Raw genomic sequence first — 18,842 nt, 5'->3', positions numbered from 1 at the left:
TGTAAACTGCCCTGGGATAAATATTATGGGTACCATATAAAAGCCTTGACTGTCTGAATGAATGAATATTTTTAGAATATGTTATTGCAGCACGATCCCATGTCTGTTCAAAAGTAAGTCCTATTGAATGAAATGGGGCTTACTCACAGGTAAGTGAGGTTGGGATTGCAGAGTTAGTTACCATAAGTAAAGGATGCTTCACTGTAAAAATCTCATCTCTCATCACCAAGATCACCCTTAGAGAAAGCAACTCTCATCATGTAGCCCTTTTGTTCCAAAGGGGTTTTCTCATCCCCTACTTCAAAGCCAGCTCTCATCTATTGCAAAGGGCTGCCTTTTCTTTCCCAGGTAACCTGAGCAGCAAAACAGACTTCAGCACAAAGATGGATTCTACTTTAAAAACTATGACAACAACAACCAGTCAATGTCTCTAGCTTCCACATCACTGGCCAAGAGCTAGACTGATAGCAAGATAAAGATTATTTTCTAATTTCCTCCTAGGAACCTGCATATTAATTGCATCCCTGTGAGGAAATAGCTTCAAACATGCTTGTCTCTGATCAGCTCGATCAAAGTTTTTGAGAGCTAGGGATTGGGAATATAGGTACTCTTTTAATGCAGAAGAGCCTTCAGACTCATAGAAATGTTGTCCCACGACTTCTAAATAAGGATAGTTCAGAAATCATTCTCTCTACTGCTGTTTATGCTCTGTGTCCTAAAGGGGATCTGTGCTATCCCAGGTTCTGATACTGGTTTGTGTTATTGGTGGAATGAACATGCTGCCATGTTAATCAAAATCTCTTCCAGGGAAGCGGAAAGGGGAATTGATTTTTAACTTCAGGAATCATCTGGAAATATCTTTAAGATCTTTAAGATCTTTAAGACATAAGATAACTTTTGCCTTTTGTCTATCCAGAGCATGCTCTCTCTTAAGAGTCGACATTTCATTTTATTTCTTGATTATACTCCAAATCTACTTTCCCTTGAACATGTAAACTGAAAATAGTAAGGTCTTGCTTAATTAAGTCTGCATTGGGATCTGGGTGGTTGTCAACAGGCTCAGTTTGCCCTGTATGGGTGACATACTGCTTGGCTAGGCTAGTGAGAAAAACCTATGGGAGTCTGGTAAACTGGTAGACTTAGAAATTGGCAAGTGAGGCCAGGCTCTCTACACCTTGAAACTCATGTTGAATTGCTGATTGAGAATCTTGTTGCTTTGTTAATTGACCTATGGGTGAGAGTTTCTGAATTTCTAGCAGTGATGGGGAAACTTTTTCACACTTAGGGCCACATGTCCTTCTGTGCAACCTTTCAGGGGCCACACACCAGTGATAAGGGTGGGGCCAGAAGGAAAAGTGGTCAGAGCAATGAATGTAAGCCCTCCACTTTGTGCAGTTGGCTAGTTTCTACACACATGCACATACCCCTCCTTGTTCTTTGACTACCCCTGCCTAAAATCGTGTATGCCACAATGAAGTGAACACCACTTGCATGCTAGTCTTTGCATGTTAGATATTCAAGATCAATCTGCATTTCACAGTTTAACCAGGCTGTTGATAGAGAAAAACAAGATAAGAAACAAGATATGGGAATATGTGCCTTGAAATAATGGATACTTCTGAGTGGACATGTATAAGTTGATTAAGCTGTATATCTGCCAGAATGTGTTAGAATGGAACTGGATTTGTTTGTGTCAGCATATGAGTAGGGTGCGCTGGTTGGCCCATCACCAGTGAGGTGATGGGCCAATCAGAACAGGTATTTCTAGCATCAGAAGGGAGAGATTTTTGAAACAATGTTGTTGTTTAGTCGTTTAGTCGTGTCCGACTCTTCGTGACCCCATGGACCAGAGCACACCAGGCACTCCTGTCTTCCACTGCCTCCCGCAGTTTGGTCAGACTCGTGCTGGTAGCTTCGAGAACACTGTCCAGCCATCTCGTCCTCTGTCGTCCCCTTCTCTTTGTGCCCTCCATCTTTCCCAACATCAGGGTCTTTTCCAGGGAGTCTTCTCTTCTCATCAGGTGGCCAAAGTATTGGAGCCTCAGCTTCACTATTTGTCCTTCCAGTGAGCACTTAGGGCTGATTTCCTTAAGAATGGATAGGTTTGATCTTCTTGCAGTCCATGGGACTCTCAAGAGTCTCCTCCAGCACCACAATTCAAAATTTGAAACAATAAGACCAATTAAATATCACCAGACCTGTTATAATATCAGCAATAAGATTGCCAACACCTGCATTTCAAGCTAGCTTCTGATAACTATATACCTGGAGAGGTTTGGCCCCCCCACCACAGAATAACCTACACACGCAGCTCTTAAAAGCACAGAATTAAACTTTGAGAAGGCAGGAGATATAGTGCATTGTGCAGACCTGAGAGCCTGTTGTGTACAGTTGAGAAATGGCAATGTAGTTTACAGCAGTAACACAATCCCTTAATACCAGCATCTAATAGGCTAAACATTTCAGATGAAAACCAAAAGCTGCTAGAATATCTTTTGGGATTTTGTGCTCAAAGGAGCAAATCCATTAGAAAACAGTCAAGGTTATATGGGCTACACTTTGTAATGTGCATTTCCACCTGTTTCACAGCATAAAGATCCATAGCGGAACATCCCTGCTAAGTGCACCTGGGCTAAGAACATCTGTTTATGGAATAATTCACAAGTGCCTTCCAATTTGTGAATGCCAGGGTCAGAAGAGTAAACAAACAAACAAACAAACAAACAAACAAACCAACAAACCAGATACTGGCCAGCACTTATTCCGAACATCTACAGCAGCTCCAGAAGCTTAGATATAGTCTTTCCATGAATACGGAAACAAGAGAGGCACATGTAGTCCTTTGTCGTATTGTATAATTGTGGTATGGCAATACAGTCCTTGTCCCGACTTTCAATACAAGATGAGTAAGTCCTAGTTATCCCTTTATTTTGTTAAAGCAAAAGCCCACCTTATCAAAGGGGCATCATAACATCAGGTTTCAGCAAAGCTACTCTAGGAGACAGGTGACTGAAAATATGGTCTCATTTTTTAGTACATTACAGGACTTCTAAGCTCCATTAGGGTCTTTCATGTGCTGAAAAATGGTTTCATAACAGATTTTGAGATTCATTTAAGAAGATACTGGGACATACAAATGCCCATGGGAAAAACTGATGAATGGCTTTGGGGTGTGAGTTGCATTGTCCACTCAGCTGGCTCTTGCCGCATCATGTAAGACTAGTATACTGTTTAACAGAAGTAGCTGCTTTCTCTGTAAACCTTTTACACTGCTTCTGAAGAATGTGGACTAACTTTACAACCTTATATACACTTAGCTGAACAGAGTGGGCAATACTTTTGAATAGGCATGCATAGGATTCCACTGTTAGTCTTTTTCAAATATGGCCCCAAGCACTTCCCTCAATAAATGGGATACTTAAAGTACCTTATGAATCTCATCAGAATAGAATAGTGTGAATTCCATGCTAACTAGATTTTAAAAATAGATGGTTTTACTGGAGAAAGGCTGGAGCACTTCTACAGAACATCTGATTTGCATGTAGAAAGTCCTAGGTCCCCAGCATTTTCAGGCAGAAACCCTGGAGAGTAGCTGCCAATGAGTATAAACAATGTTGAGTTAGATGGACCAATGGTCCATTGAATTTCTGCAGAAATGTTGCAACCAAAAATTTGTTGCCTATACCTATATTTTCTCACTAGAGCCTCTTTTGATGTATCCCTCAATTCTCTGCCCTCCCTCCTTTCAAGAGGGGCCAGAACTAATTAAATGCACCTGTTAACATGACTCAGAAGTAATTACCATGACATTTTCACACCTGGGCTTCAATGACTCAGCACAAGAGCTCACTATTCCCTCTCTGGGCTTTTGGGGGTAGCAATTAATATGTCTGGCAGAGTGGGTGTATAAGGCCATCAGATGCTAGCATTAAAACCACTGCCTTTGTGGCTGGGCATGTGGGAGTTATTCACTGAGGGAAAACAATCTAATTAAGGTTGTCTTATGGATCACCATCCTGCCACATCATTCACAGAACTCAGTTTGCGTTTTAGGGGCCAGGTCTAGGGTGACCAGGTGAAAAAGAGGACAGCACTTCTGTACCTTTACTAGTTGGGAAGAAGACTGAAACTTACACCTGCTGAAATTCCCTCTTCTGTACAGCTATTTAAAGTAAAAGAGCTTTAATGAGGCCAACCTAACTTGGGCCCAGTCTTGTATGGGATGTTCATCAGAGCTGAACATGCCTTCCTGTTTTGCCATGTTTGGCTCAACAAGAGACAGTGCAAATTCATTCATTTCAAATTCCTTACACCTTTCATGATTTTGCTTTTTCTTCTTGAAGGACATGTTGTTTCCCTTTGAGAATTATCAGATGAAGGAAATGATCATGGTGGGTAAGAGGATTAAACCTCTTGTGCCATTGTGTATTTCCATAAGTGCTTATTGCAGTGTCTGAGGGCAGTGGTGGGTTTTCTGGGATATGCCCTTGGAAGCTGAGCTATGTGAATCGTTTGGTTTTGTTGAAGTTAGAGTGGGTGCATTTTGTCTGTGTGGATTTTAAACAAAGTGTGCTAATTGTGTTGTGTTCTGGTTAAAGCCGCAATCTTATTACCTCTTACTTAGGAGTAAGCACTATTGAACTCAGTGGGAGTTGAAGTAGGACGGACAGATGCACTTCTTGAGCTAATAGTAGCATTGAAAGGAGTGAGTGTCACCATGAAAGGGTCTGAGTAGTCATGCTTAAGACTCTGCTATAAGTGCCACTAGAGCAGCTTTCTTCAATTGAGTACCCACCAGATGTTCTGGACTCCATTTCCCATCAGCCCCTGCCAACATAGCAAGTTGTCAGGGATGATGGGAGTTGGAGTCCAAAAGGTCTGGAGGACCTCAGGTTGTGAGAGCCTGAACTAGGGAGTAATTTTAAACCAACCAGGGTTGGTAGCTGGAGCACCAAGAGCAGAAGAACGGTAAAAATATATTTGAATGGACTTTCTCACTAACTGTCAAAGGATTGGTGCTCAAACCATTACAACTACCATCAGTACCACTTTTTTCACTGACAGCCCCAACAGATAACTTACAGCTTGCATGAACTACTGAGGTCCTACTGGAGGTTTAATGTCAGGACCCTGTAGGGAGCAATCTGTTTCTGGATGGGTAGCAGATTTCAGTCTTAAAGTATGGCATTTTTATTTACCGTATTTTTCGCACCATAAGACGCACCAGACCATAAGACGCACCTAGTTTTTGGAGGAGGAAAACAAGGAAAAAAAATATTCTGAATCTCAGAAGCCAGAACAGCAAGAGGGATCACTGCGCAGTGAAAGCAGCAATCCCTCTTGCTGTTCTGGCTTCTGTGATAGCTGCGCAGCCTGCATTCACTCCATAAGATGCACACACATTTCCCCTTACTTTTTAGGAGGGAAAAAGTGAGTCTTATAGAGCAAAAAATACGGTATTTATTACTAAGGCACACTGACACAGAATTAACTCCTAAAAGAAAACATATTTTAATCCATTTGCATGGCAGAAGTCAAATAACTCTGAGAGCTGAAGCAACTGATTTTGACCTCTGCCATCTTAACTGCAAGTGCTGGTAATTAGTGAGAGGAGGTAGCTGATGCTGTGTCCTCATAAGCAATTATGTTAGTCAGTGATAATGCTTGCATCCTTGACAAACTAATATGCTTGCATGAATATTCCTAACTTCATGTCACAGGTCTGGTCTGGTGTATCTGTTGTATGGTCCTTAATTGACACATCCTACGAAGGTGATACAATTGCAATATGTTAAACTAGAAACTATGGAACACAGCGACTAACTGGATTTTCATTTGATTATGTTAATAACGAGTGATACTTATAGTCAATCTGTCTCTCTGGTGGTACACGAATAGTGTGTGATTTCTTCACTGGCATTACTGAAAACTTCATGGAGGGAGGGTAGGAAACAGCCATGAATGCTTGGTTACTTTCTTGGCCAGAGTTGGTCATTCAAGAGCAGTAAGACACATGGCAGAGCACAGTATTCCCAAAGCATTGCACACTATGCTATTGGCTCTGTTACCGAGCACTGTGTTGGTTTGACATTAACATTTTGGTAGTTCTAAGGGAGCTTCTGACTGTTCATACCTATGTTAGTGTAGTTCCCTTTACACACAGCTGAGATACGGAAGTCATTTCCCCATACTCCAGAAGCATGTGGATATCCCAGCCATGTGGGCATGGTTGATTGTGTGGGTCATCTTCTCTAGATCAGTGCAGTATTGGGGTGGAGGAGCCAAATGACTGGCCTATCCTTTGTGGTAGCAATACACAGTGCTCAATAGCAGTGGATTGCACCAAAGTAATGTAGACCTATCGCTGCATGTGGTGTGTGTCTGTACATTTTCTGATTCCATTCCATTCAGTTATCCAAGGTCTATCAGAATCCGTTTAGTCACCACTACCAATACTAGAATAAAGTCTGGAAAACAGCAGTATACAATATTTGAGCAGGTAGTGGGACAAGTCTTTGAATGAAGAAACAGACACATATTGACACAGTCACCTATTAGTTCATGCTGAGATTGCTAGAGTGATGCTTGGAAAACTTGATTCTGTGAACATCTTGTGCACTTGTTTCAATTTTCTGGACCACAGGGAGTTAAATGAAGATATAACACTACTGTACTGATTTCACATCATTTCCCCCCTGCAGTGAAAATATTTTGTGGGTGGGTGGAGGTTTTGTATAAATAAAAGCAAGTTTGTATGACAAGGTATTGGACCATTGGGTTGGGATGCCCTGCTCTTTTTACATAGGAGTAACTAAACCACAGAGCCTAGCGCTTGCTGATCAGAAGGTTGGCAGTTCTAATCCCTGTGATGGGGTGAGCTCCCATTGTTTGGTCCCAGCTCCTGTCCACCTAGCAGTTCGAAAGCATGTCAAAGTGCAAGTAGATAAATAGGTACTGCTCCAGCGGGAAGGTAAATGGCGTTTGTGTGCGCTGCTCTGGTTTGCCAGAAGTGGCTTAGTCATGCTGGCCACATGACCTGGAAGCTGTCTGCAGACAAACGCCGGCTCCCTCGGCCAGTAAAGCGAGATAAGCGCCGCAACCCCAGAGTCGTCCGCGACTGTACTTAACAATCAGGGGTCCCTTTACCTTTAACTAGCAAGGGCTTCCCTTAAATAAGCTTGTCCTTATATCAGAAGGAGATCTCTCTGTTTATCCTCCCTCCTTATTCCTCTCAACTATGAAAACAACCTCAAATAGATTGGCCCAGTTGACTCTTCTCTTCCTGAAACTTGTTTTAGTGCTATTGCAAGTCTGTGCGTATCTGTAGATATACACTGAGGTGAAAGGAGGTCAATCAAGCCTATCACTTGGATTGTTGGCCAATTTGCAGAGACAGGCAAAGTCATCTTGGCCACCTCCTTTATATGAGAGGTATAGGTTGGTGATGGAGCACCGTCTTTTGAAAAACCTCAGAGCTATAGGTTATCCAGAACATCAGAAACCAGATATTCTGGTATGGTCCTTGGAACAACATTCTAGGCACCTATTGCACAGTATTTAGTGAGAAAATAGCAACAGTGCCATCTGCTGATAATTAAGGAACTGCAGCTATTGCTCCACTCATTGAGGCCTTCAAGAGTTCTCATGTTCAAACTGAATTCATTAATCAAGTAATTTTTATTATAGAGATCCTGTACACAAAAGGGGGAAAAAAGATTGCAGTGGAAAAGCATCTGCTCCTTATGACCACGTGCTTTGTATAGCATTTAGAAAAATACAGGGTGCTGAACTTTCCTCTTGTAAGTTACAAATTGTGAGATTTTTTTTCCAGAGGTGTAGCCATGTTAATCTCTTGCACTGAAACCACTTTAAAGACATTGATGTGTAAATAAGCACATGTAGCCTGCAGCCCACATGGTCTTAATATTATCATTTTAATATTGCCATAATCATTATTGATATATTTCATCAGGAAGGCAGGTGAGAGTCAATAATAATAATAATAATAATAATAATAATAATAATAATAATAATTTACTATTATTATATTTATACCTAACACATCTGGCTGGATTGCCCTAGCCACTCTGGGTGGCTTCCAACACATAGGAAAACATAACAAAATGTCAAACATTAAAAACTTCCACTTACAGGGCTGCCTGTACCCAATGGTTTCTGCCTTTAGTTTGAGTATTATACTAGCAATCTTTGATTCAGGAGACAAGATGGAACTCTAATAATTACATTAAAATGGTAACAATGGCACAATCTCTCTCTCTTTTGTACAGAAAATGGAAAAATGGATTCTGGATGTCATTTTAACACCCATCCCAATTTTGTCATTTTCTCTTGTAGGGATCAATACCATCTCATAGCATGAATCCTTCCCCACCTCTTGTTTCCATGGCAACGCCTAGCAGTCAGGATTTTAAGGCCTACTGAAGGAGTGCCACACATACTTAGGTGACTCATAAATGGCATGCTGCTTTTTGACTATGGAGCTGGAAGACTACAACTGAAGTGGTATTTCGGGGCAAGGTCATAACTATTTGTTTGGGTCCAGCATTCATAAAGGACTGCCTCCTTTTGTATCGGCCTTCCCAGACCCTTTAAGTGTCCCTGTTTTCCAAGGACAAGCCCAAATTTACAGAAGCCATCCTGGTTTCTGATTTGATCCCAGAATGTCCCTCTTTTCCTTAGAACATCCCTATTCTCATCCCGAGCTAAGGAGATAAGTAGCTATACAATCTTTAGAAGACATCTGAAGGCAGCCCTGTATAGTGCAGTTTTTTTAATGTTTAGTTATGTTTTTATATGTTGGAAGCCACCCAGAGTGACTAGGGCAGGCATGGCCAAACTTGGCCCTCCAGATGTTTTGGGACTACAATTCCCATCATCAGTGACCACCGGTCCTGTTAGCTAGGGATGATGGGAGTTGTAGTCCCAAAACATCTGGAGGGCCAAGTTTGGTCATGCCTGGACTAAGGCAACCCAGCTAGATGGGTGGGGAATAATAATAATAATAATAATAATAATAATAATAATAATGATGATGTCCCTATTTTCATCAGAGAAATGTTGGAGGGTATGCCTTCCTGCTACCTAAAATCTAATAGTGAGGCCCTTATTTGTGTCCCATCTATGAAAGAAGCACAGTTGGCTGTGATAATAGTTAGGGCTTCTTCATTGGCTGAACTCAAACTGTGGAATACCTTATCCCATGAAGTTTAGGTGGTCCATCTTTAATCACCTTCTGCTGACTATTAAAGACTTTTTAAAAATCTGTTATGCATGCACACACCCATAAAATGTATATTGTAGGAAGCATCCCACAGCTATTGAAGATTTCTTTTTGTCTCATTTTGGTAAACTTGTGTCCACTTCAACTGTGTAAAAACATTGACCAGTCCTTCATGGAGTACAACACTTGACTCTGCATTCACATTAGTACCAGTCTTCACATACTTCTCTCAGAACAAATTTGAGAGTTTAAAAATAAGCACTCCAAAGGGCTAGGGGGAAAAAATCATTGCGGAACAACCACATGGGGTAGAAATAGCTTTTTAAACACTTGTACATGCAACATCTCCTTGCCAGCTGCCAGATGTCAACCCACAGCTGGAAACATATCCATGCCTGCAAATTCAAGCTGTGAAAAACACTTCACAGCTGTAGTTATGGTAAAGTCAGAATCCATACTTGGTAGGAATATCATGCAGGTGCTTCTGTCTCGGAGAACGGATCTTCGGAAGTCTATAACCCAACCCACCCGCACACATAAAAGCACTTAGCACAGAAAGCCTCTTTTGAATCATTTCCATCTTGGCAGATTTCAGATCCCTAATGTTTCCTGCACTCTCTGGACACACTCAAAACAACATATGCCTCAAGTGACTGTACCACAGAAGGTGAACCACAGTGACGGCATGCTCATTAGGATTCACATGCTTCGACAATCAAACTGTTCTTGAAACAATTATTCTACTTGCCTCTGAACTTTTCTGACTGAACTTTTCAGTAAATGTTGTTCTGCTGCATTCTGGATTCCTTCCTCTTTTTTGTTGTTGTTGATGACACATTACCACAGTCTATCAGAGCTTTTTTTTTTTAAGATAAAAGCCCCAAAGAACAGTGTTCGGGGTGTACCATAGTCTTAACAAGCCAAGATCTAGTACAGGGAATCAGTCGGGGAATCAGATCTCAAATTTTAGCTGTGATCTGTGCAATGCTAAAATGTGGAACCCCCGCCTCTCATGCAATGTTCTACAGCATTGTTGTGGCACCCCCTTTAGCATGGTGCCCAGTGTGACTGCACTGGTTGTGTTACTCTAAAACCGCCTCTGGTCAAGGTTCACAAAATGTACCAGAAGCAAAGGCGAGGAGACTCCACAGTCAAACAAGCCACCAGAGTCAGAGAGATGTATTGCTTCCTAGACCACTACTGCCAATCCCCAGCTGCTAGTGGTAAAGGAATTTCAGGGGTAGTTTACTCATGTGTAGAACCCCTTACTCACAAACCACATGATGACTTGGGATCCATAGACGCATGCTGTGATATCTCTTTTATGCCAGGGCCTTTTGTTACTTGTGTTTTCATGGACCATGGAATAACTCCACCTCCTCTGACAGCTCCAAGGGCTCCTCAGCTGGTCCCACACTGGAGGGCTCTTCAAGGGAATCCACAACCTGCCCTTGACCTGTGGAGTGTCCAATTTGTCCATCAAGGACTCGGTATCAGGACCAGGCCTGACAAACATTAGGAAAACATGCCTAACAGTGGAGCAGGCTGCCTCTGAAAGTGGTGGACTTGCCTTAGCTGAAGGTTTTTAAGCATAAACTGGATGGCTGCCTGTCAGGGACATGATCATTCCATCTAGCCTTATAGATCTTGCATTGAACAAGCTCATCATCCCTGACCGCTAGTCTTGCTAGCTAGGGATCATGGGAATTGCAGTCCAAAAACAGCTGGAGACCCAAGTTTGGGAAACACTGGACTAGACAATCTCCAAAGTACCATCCAACTCTTATTGTCAGCAATTAGGTAGAAACACTCAAGGGAGAAGGGTGAGGATGGTGGACCAGAACACTGTCCATTCCCCCAAGTCACCACTTATTTTCTTTTACCTCTGAGCTGCCCTCAGAGCTACAGAGCTGGCCAGATTTGGCTCAGGGGCTTCCAAGTGGAGATTCTTCACCTACAAGTCCTGCATGTGAGTGAATCTTTGGGTTTCATCCATGAGCCATCTCCACACACTACGCTGCCTCTTCGCAGCTCCCTGCACTTCCATGCGCTCCCTTACCTGCTGACTGAAATAAAACAAGCACGCTGATGAAATGTGTCTTCAGGATGATAGAACCACTGTTGGCGGAGTGCTGTGTTATTTCGTCTGGAGCCGGAGAGAGTGAATGGTGGGAGGGGGAGGCAAGCATTCAACAGGGAGACCTTCCCCTCCAAATAGCCCTAAATGTACCTGACAGTCTGCCATCCCCTCCCTGGGGTCTTTCTTTAGGTACAATTAAGGTTTCTGTGCTGGTGGAGGAAGCTCTGATGTTACTGTGTGAGCATGGGAGAAAGAGAGGGGGAGAGAGAGAGAGAGAATGAGAGTTGGGAAGGATGGAGAAATGAGCAGCAAGGCGTATCTCAGGCATTTTGTTCTGCTGCCTGGGATATTCTCTCTCTCTCTCTCTCTCTCTCTCTCTCTCTCTGCTGAAGGTAGCTGTGGAGAGAGGAATGGGTGAGCTCGTCTTTCCTCCTGTGAATGCAGTCGTAACAGGGTTGAGGCATCACATTCACAAAGAGCATCACTCTCTCTCTCTCTCTCACCTCCCTCCCACCACCACCAGCAGCCCCCTTGAGTGAATTCTCTGGAGAGACATTACTGCTTTTGCCCATCAGCCAAAGTTGGAGGGTTTCCATGACGACCAGGCAGCTGGTGTCTAGACACAGTGAGAGATGCCTTGCAATGGAGCTGTGGTGCTCTCGCTTCCCTTCTCAACCCCTTACATACAAAAGCACACGCCCTGTGTTGCCTCCCTCCTCCTCGCCATTTACTACACACACACACACACACACACACACACACACACGATGGTGTTTCTATTCCACAATCTTTAGCAAGAGGAAAGGATGGTGCAAGAACACCAAAAGGAGCCTCCATCTACTCAGATTAATGAAGTCAGGAGGATGTTGCTTCGATGGATTTGGAGAGTGCTTAATTGGGTCGGGAAACAGCAAGCATCTCTCAGGATAGCACAAAGAGCTCCCTACCTCCCTTCTGCTCTTCTGTTAGGTTGAGGAAAATAGGTACATTAGAGAACACTTTTGTGTGGGGGGCGGGGCAGGAAGGAATAAAGCATGTATAATATACATTTTTTTTGGGAGCATACAAGGTAATTCCTAAAATACTGGTCACCTGAAGTACAATTAGCCCAAGACAATGCATTTCTTCTGCGACAATCAACCTGTTTTATTGAATCTGTTACTTTCAGCTCTTTATTTGCTTTACTTTTAAATATATTTTTACTCCCCCTTTCTGCCAAGGTGGTTTGCATTTTATAACCATAGCTTCTAATCAAAGAGACATGATACAGAGTTGGGAGGTTAGAGGAAGCAAAGCAAATTCAGACAACAGTTTTTTCATACTGGTTGCATAATGAACAAGACAATCCTATACATGCCTACTCTGAAGTAGGTTCTGTGGGGTTTTGTGGGACTTACTGCACCTATAGTGTGCATAGGACCACAACGAAAGCTATAGAAGGATCAGGTGAGATGGGCTTTCTGGAGATGTTTCCTGGAGAGGAGAAGCTAAATCCAGAAGTGGCTTTCTGGGTGGGATGCAGCCACAATGCTACCTTCCTGGTATGTGCGCCACTGCTGTTTTCGAGGAGGGAGGTGGGTGGGAAATTTGTGCAGTGCAGACACATCCACAGGAATCATGGATTGGCTCCACTGGTGCATTTGCACCACACTGTCCTTCCTGCCCCTCCCCTTGCTCCCAACAAGCAAGTAGCCATGTTGGCTATGCTGTGCTTCCACAATCAGAAACATTAACACAGGCTTTACTGATGTTCTTAACAGTGACCCAGCTGCCAGAAAGCTAGTGTTGCAGCTCCATCTCACCTGAAGAGCCCCTTCTGCCCAAATCCCCATTCCATCTGAAAGAGATGTAGCTGTGTCGGTGCTGAACTAGTGCCTACAGGTGGTAATGGGCTGGATAAGGCCTGAAAACATTAAAGCTGACAAGATGGAGTGTGTTTCCTTCCAGAAATTGGGTGTTTCGCTTGTTCTGGAAGGAAACACACTCATCTTAAATGAGCAAGTAGGTAATCTGTGGTTGCTCCTAGATCCATCTCTGTCACTGGAGGCCCAGGTAGCATTCATGGCAAGCAGTGTGTATTTCCATTTTTTGTCATTCTTGGACCACAGGGTTGCATGCTCCAATAACTTCATATGTCAATTCTTATAATCTGCTACATTGGGCTACACTGGAAGACATACCCTCCAACATGACGTGGCCCAAAACTGGGACACCATCTTCTGGGTCTGCAGTTCCGCATGAGTTATGTGACCTGTGCGAGATCAAGGCCTCACAAAAAGCGTTTTCTTTTCAGGCACGGTGCCATGCAAAATTGCTGCCCCTCAAAGGCGCCATGCCTGAAAAATGTGGGGGAAGCCATTTAATAAATTTGTAGAGCACTATTTGAGACCCTTTAACTAGATATCCTGGGATTGAACCTAAGACATCTGTGTGCCAAACCCCACTATTGAGCAGTAATATTTCACTTTTCTAAGATGCTATATCTCCTGATGAAGAAATGGCTTTCCTTTCTCGATGGAGGACCCCACCCCCACTATTTTATTATATGTTGGCATATAAATGCTTTTATAAATAAAATGAATATATTATTGACATTAATTTATTAGTAGCCTGCTATATAATCATTTCAAGGTGATGAAGAATAAAACCAGAATAAAAAACAGCTAAAAACACATAAATATAGCATTAAGTTCCAATTTTAATCAATTCTTAAAGGGGAAAAAATCATCTAATATGTTGATGCCATAAAACATCCTTGCTTTTCATTACAAAATCTCACCATTATTATTTCTGTAGACTTTGGTATACACAAGCAGATATCCAGTGGCCATTTAAGAATGTACTGTTTAGTTAATGCAGCTCCATTGAACTTGGTAGAGCCATTAGCCTGTTTGTCCTTAATTACCATGAGAAACAAATCATATTGGGTTATGTGAGAAATATCATTGGCTAAGGTTCTTTCCAAGGTCTTGGCTTTCCCACTTCTTTTCTAGATGTGCTGCAGTCGTAATTCACCAAACAAAAGATAGTTCCTAGAAGCAAATATTTTTCAAACCCTGGGTTATGAAGCTGGCTTGTTTAACAAGCCATTTTTTAAAGCGAACCAGGATTCCTGGATTGTAATGCTAAGCTGGCTCTTGGAAAGTTAAACTAAACTAGGAGAAGTCTTCTGGGATGCATGGGATGGGAAGGGGGAATACACCTGCCTGACACTTCACTTGGGCTCTTGGGAGGTTCATCAACGTAATGCTAAACCATAGTTTTACATTACATGTGAATGCAGCCATTAGCTTTACTAGTCCTAGGCAAATACAAGGCTAGGAACAAATGAATGCTCACCTGATGAAATGTGGCTAGATTTGGCCCACAGATTTTCTAATGGAAATCTTGCCTCTAGGAAAGTGAAGTTCAATTGACTTCCAAGTTGCTGTGCCTTAGATCCAGGGATAAAAGCACTGTTCTACTTTCCTAATGGTCAGAGCAAAGGTCAAGGTGGATGCAAGCCAATCAAGTGGTTGATGTTGAGTGCCAAGGGAATTGTAATGGCTGTTTCCGAGTGAGCAGTGTCAACAATAAATATGAAAACCATGAAGGACAAATCCTCTGAGGCTGTTGGAAGGAATCTAGAGTGCTGATATGATTTATTTCTACTGGCACTGTGGTTGATCATTTAAAGATCCCACAGATATAAAAACAAAACCATAAGCCACCAGCCACAAAAAGAAAGTAAGATCAGTGGCAATGTGCTGTTGTCTGCTTCAATTTAATTAATCCTGGCAAGTCAAAGAGGGCTGGGCAGATCCCAAGAGACTGTCTTTTACCCAGAAATCCACTCAACCTAATTTCACCAATGTAGGGCAGCAGAAGGACTTGGCGCTCAGCCTACAGGCCATTAGCACATAGTGGAGATGGAGACAGCTGGGAATGCTGCCCTCAGTTGGAACTGGTGCCCCCCCGCCTGACTCAGTTTTATAGCAACCAAGTTTGTATTTATTCACAACACTTATTCATTTCCTGATAAATGAATGTGCACATCATCCTTGTCCTTTCAAGGAACTACAAAATGCATCAAGAAGCAAGGTTCTTAAGAAGCTGTGCCAGCAGGATTTTGCCTTATCTGCTGAAGGCCTCTTTGTTTACTGTAGTATGATACAGAAGAGTGCTGGTGATTCCCAGGTGAAGGAAGAGCATTGGTTATTGGAATCTCCATGCACTAGACTCCAATTTACTTGAGAAAAGGTAAACTCTGTGTTAAGCACCTATCAGGTTGTTCCTTGGTTTAATAGTGCTACATGTGCAGAGAGAAAATGTTGAGATTGCTCGAACTGGGAATGGGTGGGGAGGCAGAAGTGGGTATTGAAAGTAAATGTAGATTACTGCATTGTTGGGAGTGAAAGCTAATCCAGAGTGCCCATCATAAGGCATTTACAATTCTTCCGCAAACCATGGTTTGGGAAGCAGTGTTATTAAACCACAAAGGGATAAGATGAACTCTCCTGGATCAGACAATGGTCCATGTATTGCAGTGTGCTGTTTCCAACAGTGATAAAGAAGAAGATCGTGGAAGGGCTATTAGAGGCAGACAGACAGAGGAGGAAGTCCATTTTCCATGAATGTGCAATGACATTTGCCCACCAAATTGTAATTCTATGCATTTTCAACTAAAACCCAATAATTCTTTTCTATTAAAGGTCCCATGTTCCCAGGTGAACTGACATGAAAAAGTCCTGCATGCCAAAATGAAGGGATTTCCCAAAGGCCAAAGTTACTTTGGAAGAGCTGTCAATGGCACCAGTGCAAGTAATTCCCCTTTGCTTTGGTTCAGGGAAACCTGGCTTTTTCTCACTTCAGTCTTACAAACTGGATCTCTTCTGACTAGATGTTTCTGTCACCCAGATCACTTTCTAGTTTGTTTTATCTGCAGTTGCTTCCATTATTATTTTGGTCTTTAGAGGTGACCCAATAGTAATAGCTTATTTTTTCTATTATACTGTGAATGCCCTCTGTATCCAATCCCTTCTGCCATGCCCCCTCCCCTGCTCTATTTAATTTTGCTCAGTGTAATTAATTAATTCAGCATAACTATCACTCCCAGTTTCATACAGTCATCAGCTTCTGTTGGAATCTCCATTTCTCCCATAACTATGCCTAGAAAGGATAAGGAATTCAGCAAGGCATCAGACTAGGAAGTGTAGGAGATACAGGGGTGCCAAAGTGGGGTTCTTCTCAAGCCACCCCCTTCACTGGCTCTGCTTCACACATCTCTTTGAATGTGTCATTGAACTCTAATAATACCTTTTGCGTGCCTGGATGCAGAAGAAAGAGACAGGTGTGTATATGTGTGTAGAAACTAGCCTGCTGTACAAAGATAACATTTAGATGCATTGCTCCACCCATTTTTAATTTTTTTTTTTTTTTGCCTTTGGCTCTGCACACCTCTGCAAGAAGGGGAAATGTTTTTTAAAATACTGTGGCCTTTTAAATGTGTTTATGGAAGTGGGTTATTGGTCTGTTTTTATTATGCATTTTGTGTTCTCATTTTGCATTTTTATGTTGTGAACCATTCTGTGATCTTCGGGTGAAGGGCAGTAGACAAATTTAACAAATAATAATAATATGGCACTTGGTCTTGCTCACCTCCTATAAATTCAGAAACTGGTGCCACGTCAAGTTACAAAGCAAAAGGATTCTGCGTTGCCAATTCAACATGAAGCTGTTGTCTTCGTGTGTACAGAGCTAGGTCTGCATTGCCAATTTCTAAGATTATTGGTCTACACAATTTCTAAATCCACACACACACAAACACACACACAACAGCTAGGCCCAGGAGCTTTCTAACCTGCATAGAATTAGTGTATTGAAGTTCCTTTATAACAAGAACAAGTAATGTGTGCCTCAGTCAGTCATTCAAGTGAACATGTAGAGGCTTAAAGTGGAGAGGGGATGAGGTGCACATGAAAGCCTCATTTCCAGAGTTGCAGAGCTCAACTGGAGTCCTTCATGCAATCAGAAGAGGGGGCTCAATATGCTTAGAACCCTGATAGCACATGTTCAGCCAAATGTGCTTAGAAGCCATATTTGGAACTTTCCCTGCTCAGGTCTGAAATGGAGCCTTCACATGGGGGGGGGCATTGGGAGGGGGGCATTCCACCAACTCTCTTCCTAGCTTCAAGGTCATTCACTTGAACACCCAAATATGGCGCTCAACCTAATTTTTCCACAAGTTTCAATGTGTGAATCGAGGTTGGATTTACAACTTTGCGTTTGTATACCTTTCAGATGCTGTAGAAGAAACCAAACCTTCTGAAAGTGCCCAGCAGGAAGAAGCGAAAGAAGACGAGAGCAAGGCGGACCAAGAAAATGCCTGAACATTAAGAAATGACTCCCTGTTGCCCTGTGCTCCCTTCCTCTTTCCCCGTATCTCCCCTCCCTCCCTTGTTCCAATCTCACCCTCTCCCGCTCGCCCTTGGGCTGAGTCTGTCTGTCTTCCTTGTCCCCCCCGCTCCCCCCCCACCCTTAACCCTTTTTCTCTCTGTGTGGCAAACATTTAAAGAAAAAAAAAAAGCAGGAAAAATCCCAGTCAAACAGTGTGGCTTAAACATTTTGTTTCTTGGTGTTGTTATGGCGAGTTTTTTGGTAATGATGATCCAATCATTTTGGGAAAATTCTTGCACTGTATCAGAATTGTTTGATCTGCGCGTGCGTGTGTTTGTCTGCCCACCACGAGTGCGCTCTCTCTCTCTCTCTCTCTCTCCTTCTCCCTCTCTCTCTCTCTCTGTTCCAAGTGTGTGCGCAATGTTACGTTCATCTGAGGAGTCCAAACCTATTGAGTGAGTTAAGGAAAGGAATAAAAAAAAAAGAGAATGAACATTTTTCTTTTCTTTTCTCCCCTTTTCAATGTGATGATGATGATGATGATGGTGGAATGAACTAAAGGAGGCAAAACAAACAAAGCAAAAAAAGAAAAAAGAAAAAAAGAAAAAAAGAAAACGGAAAACACAGAATGAGAATACAACCCCGGTTTGTTTTTAAAAAATAATAAAATAAAATAAAGGAAATGTGCCAATTAGCGTTACTTGTGACTCCCGGCTCCTTTTTCAAACTGCAGAATGACAATAAAGGAGAATAATTATGATGGTATCACTGTGATGCATTTCTGTAGCACATTGTATTTCAGTGGATCTTGTGTGTTTTGTGGATAGAAGTTCATTCGGGTGGTTTACAGTATACCAGACATGCTTCAATTTTTATGTAGAGAACTTTTCTAAGGAGCAGCATATGTAAGAATGGCCACAGAAGTGCAATTTCAGTCTGACATACACCAATTAAGGATGAGTTTTTTGATGCACATAGTAGACTGAAATTACTACGGCACATAGGTTCATCCGTTCTGACATAACAAGATACATGTAGCATCACATACTGCACAGTTTTTCTGTTCCATCTGCAGTCACAGAGGATGGATGATTCAGGATCACCCAGTCCTTCCTTGTACACTTTCAGTGAAAATGAATGTCTGAC

The 18,842-nt window shown here is 42.3% G+C and overlaps 1 protein-coding gene across 1 annotated transcript in view; it reads left to right on the top strand.

The window, feature by feature from the left end:
• Nucleotides 1–18,396, top strand: part of GAP43 (growth associated protein 43) — a 56,611-nt gene extending 38,215 nt beyond the window's left edge. Inside the window, exon 3 of the mRNA XM_053386085.1 lies at nt 17,601–18,396. Coding sequence (XP_053242060.1) covers nt 17,601–17,689 — 89 coding nt within the window. The 3' untranslated portion in view covers nt 17,690–18,396. The remainder of the gene's footprint in view (nt 1–17,600) is intronic.
• Nucleotides 18,397–18,842: the final 446 nt, after the last annotated feature.

Source organism: Podarcis raffonei, chromosome 4 (assembly GCF_027172205.1).
Source record: "Podarcis raffonei isolate rPodRaf1 chromosome 4, rPodRaf1.pri, whole genome shotgun sequence".
Classification (NCBI taxonomy): Eukaryota; Metazoa; Chordata; class Lepidosauria; order Squamata; family Lacertidae; genus Podarcis; species Podarcis raffonei.
This window is presented reverse-complemented; position numbering and strand designations above follow the sequence as displayed.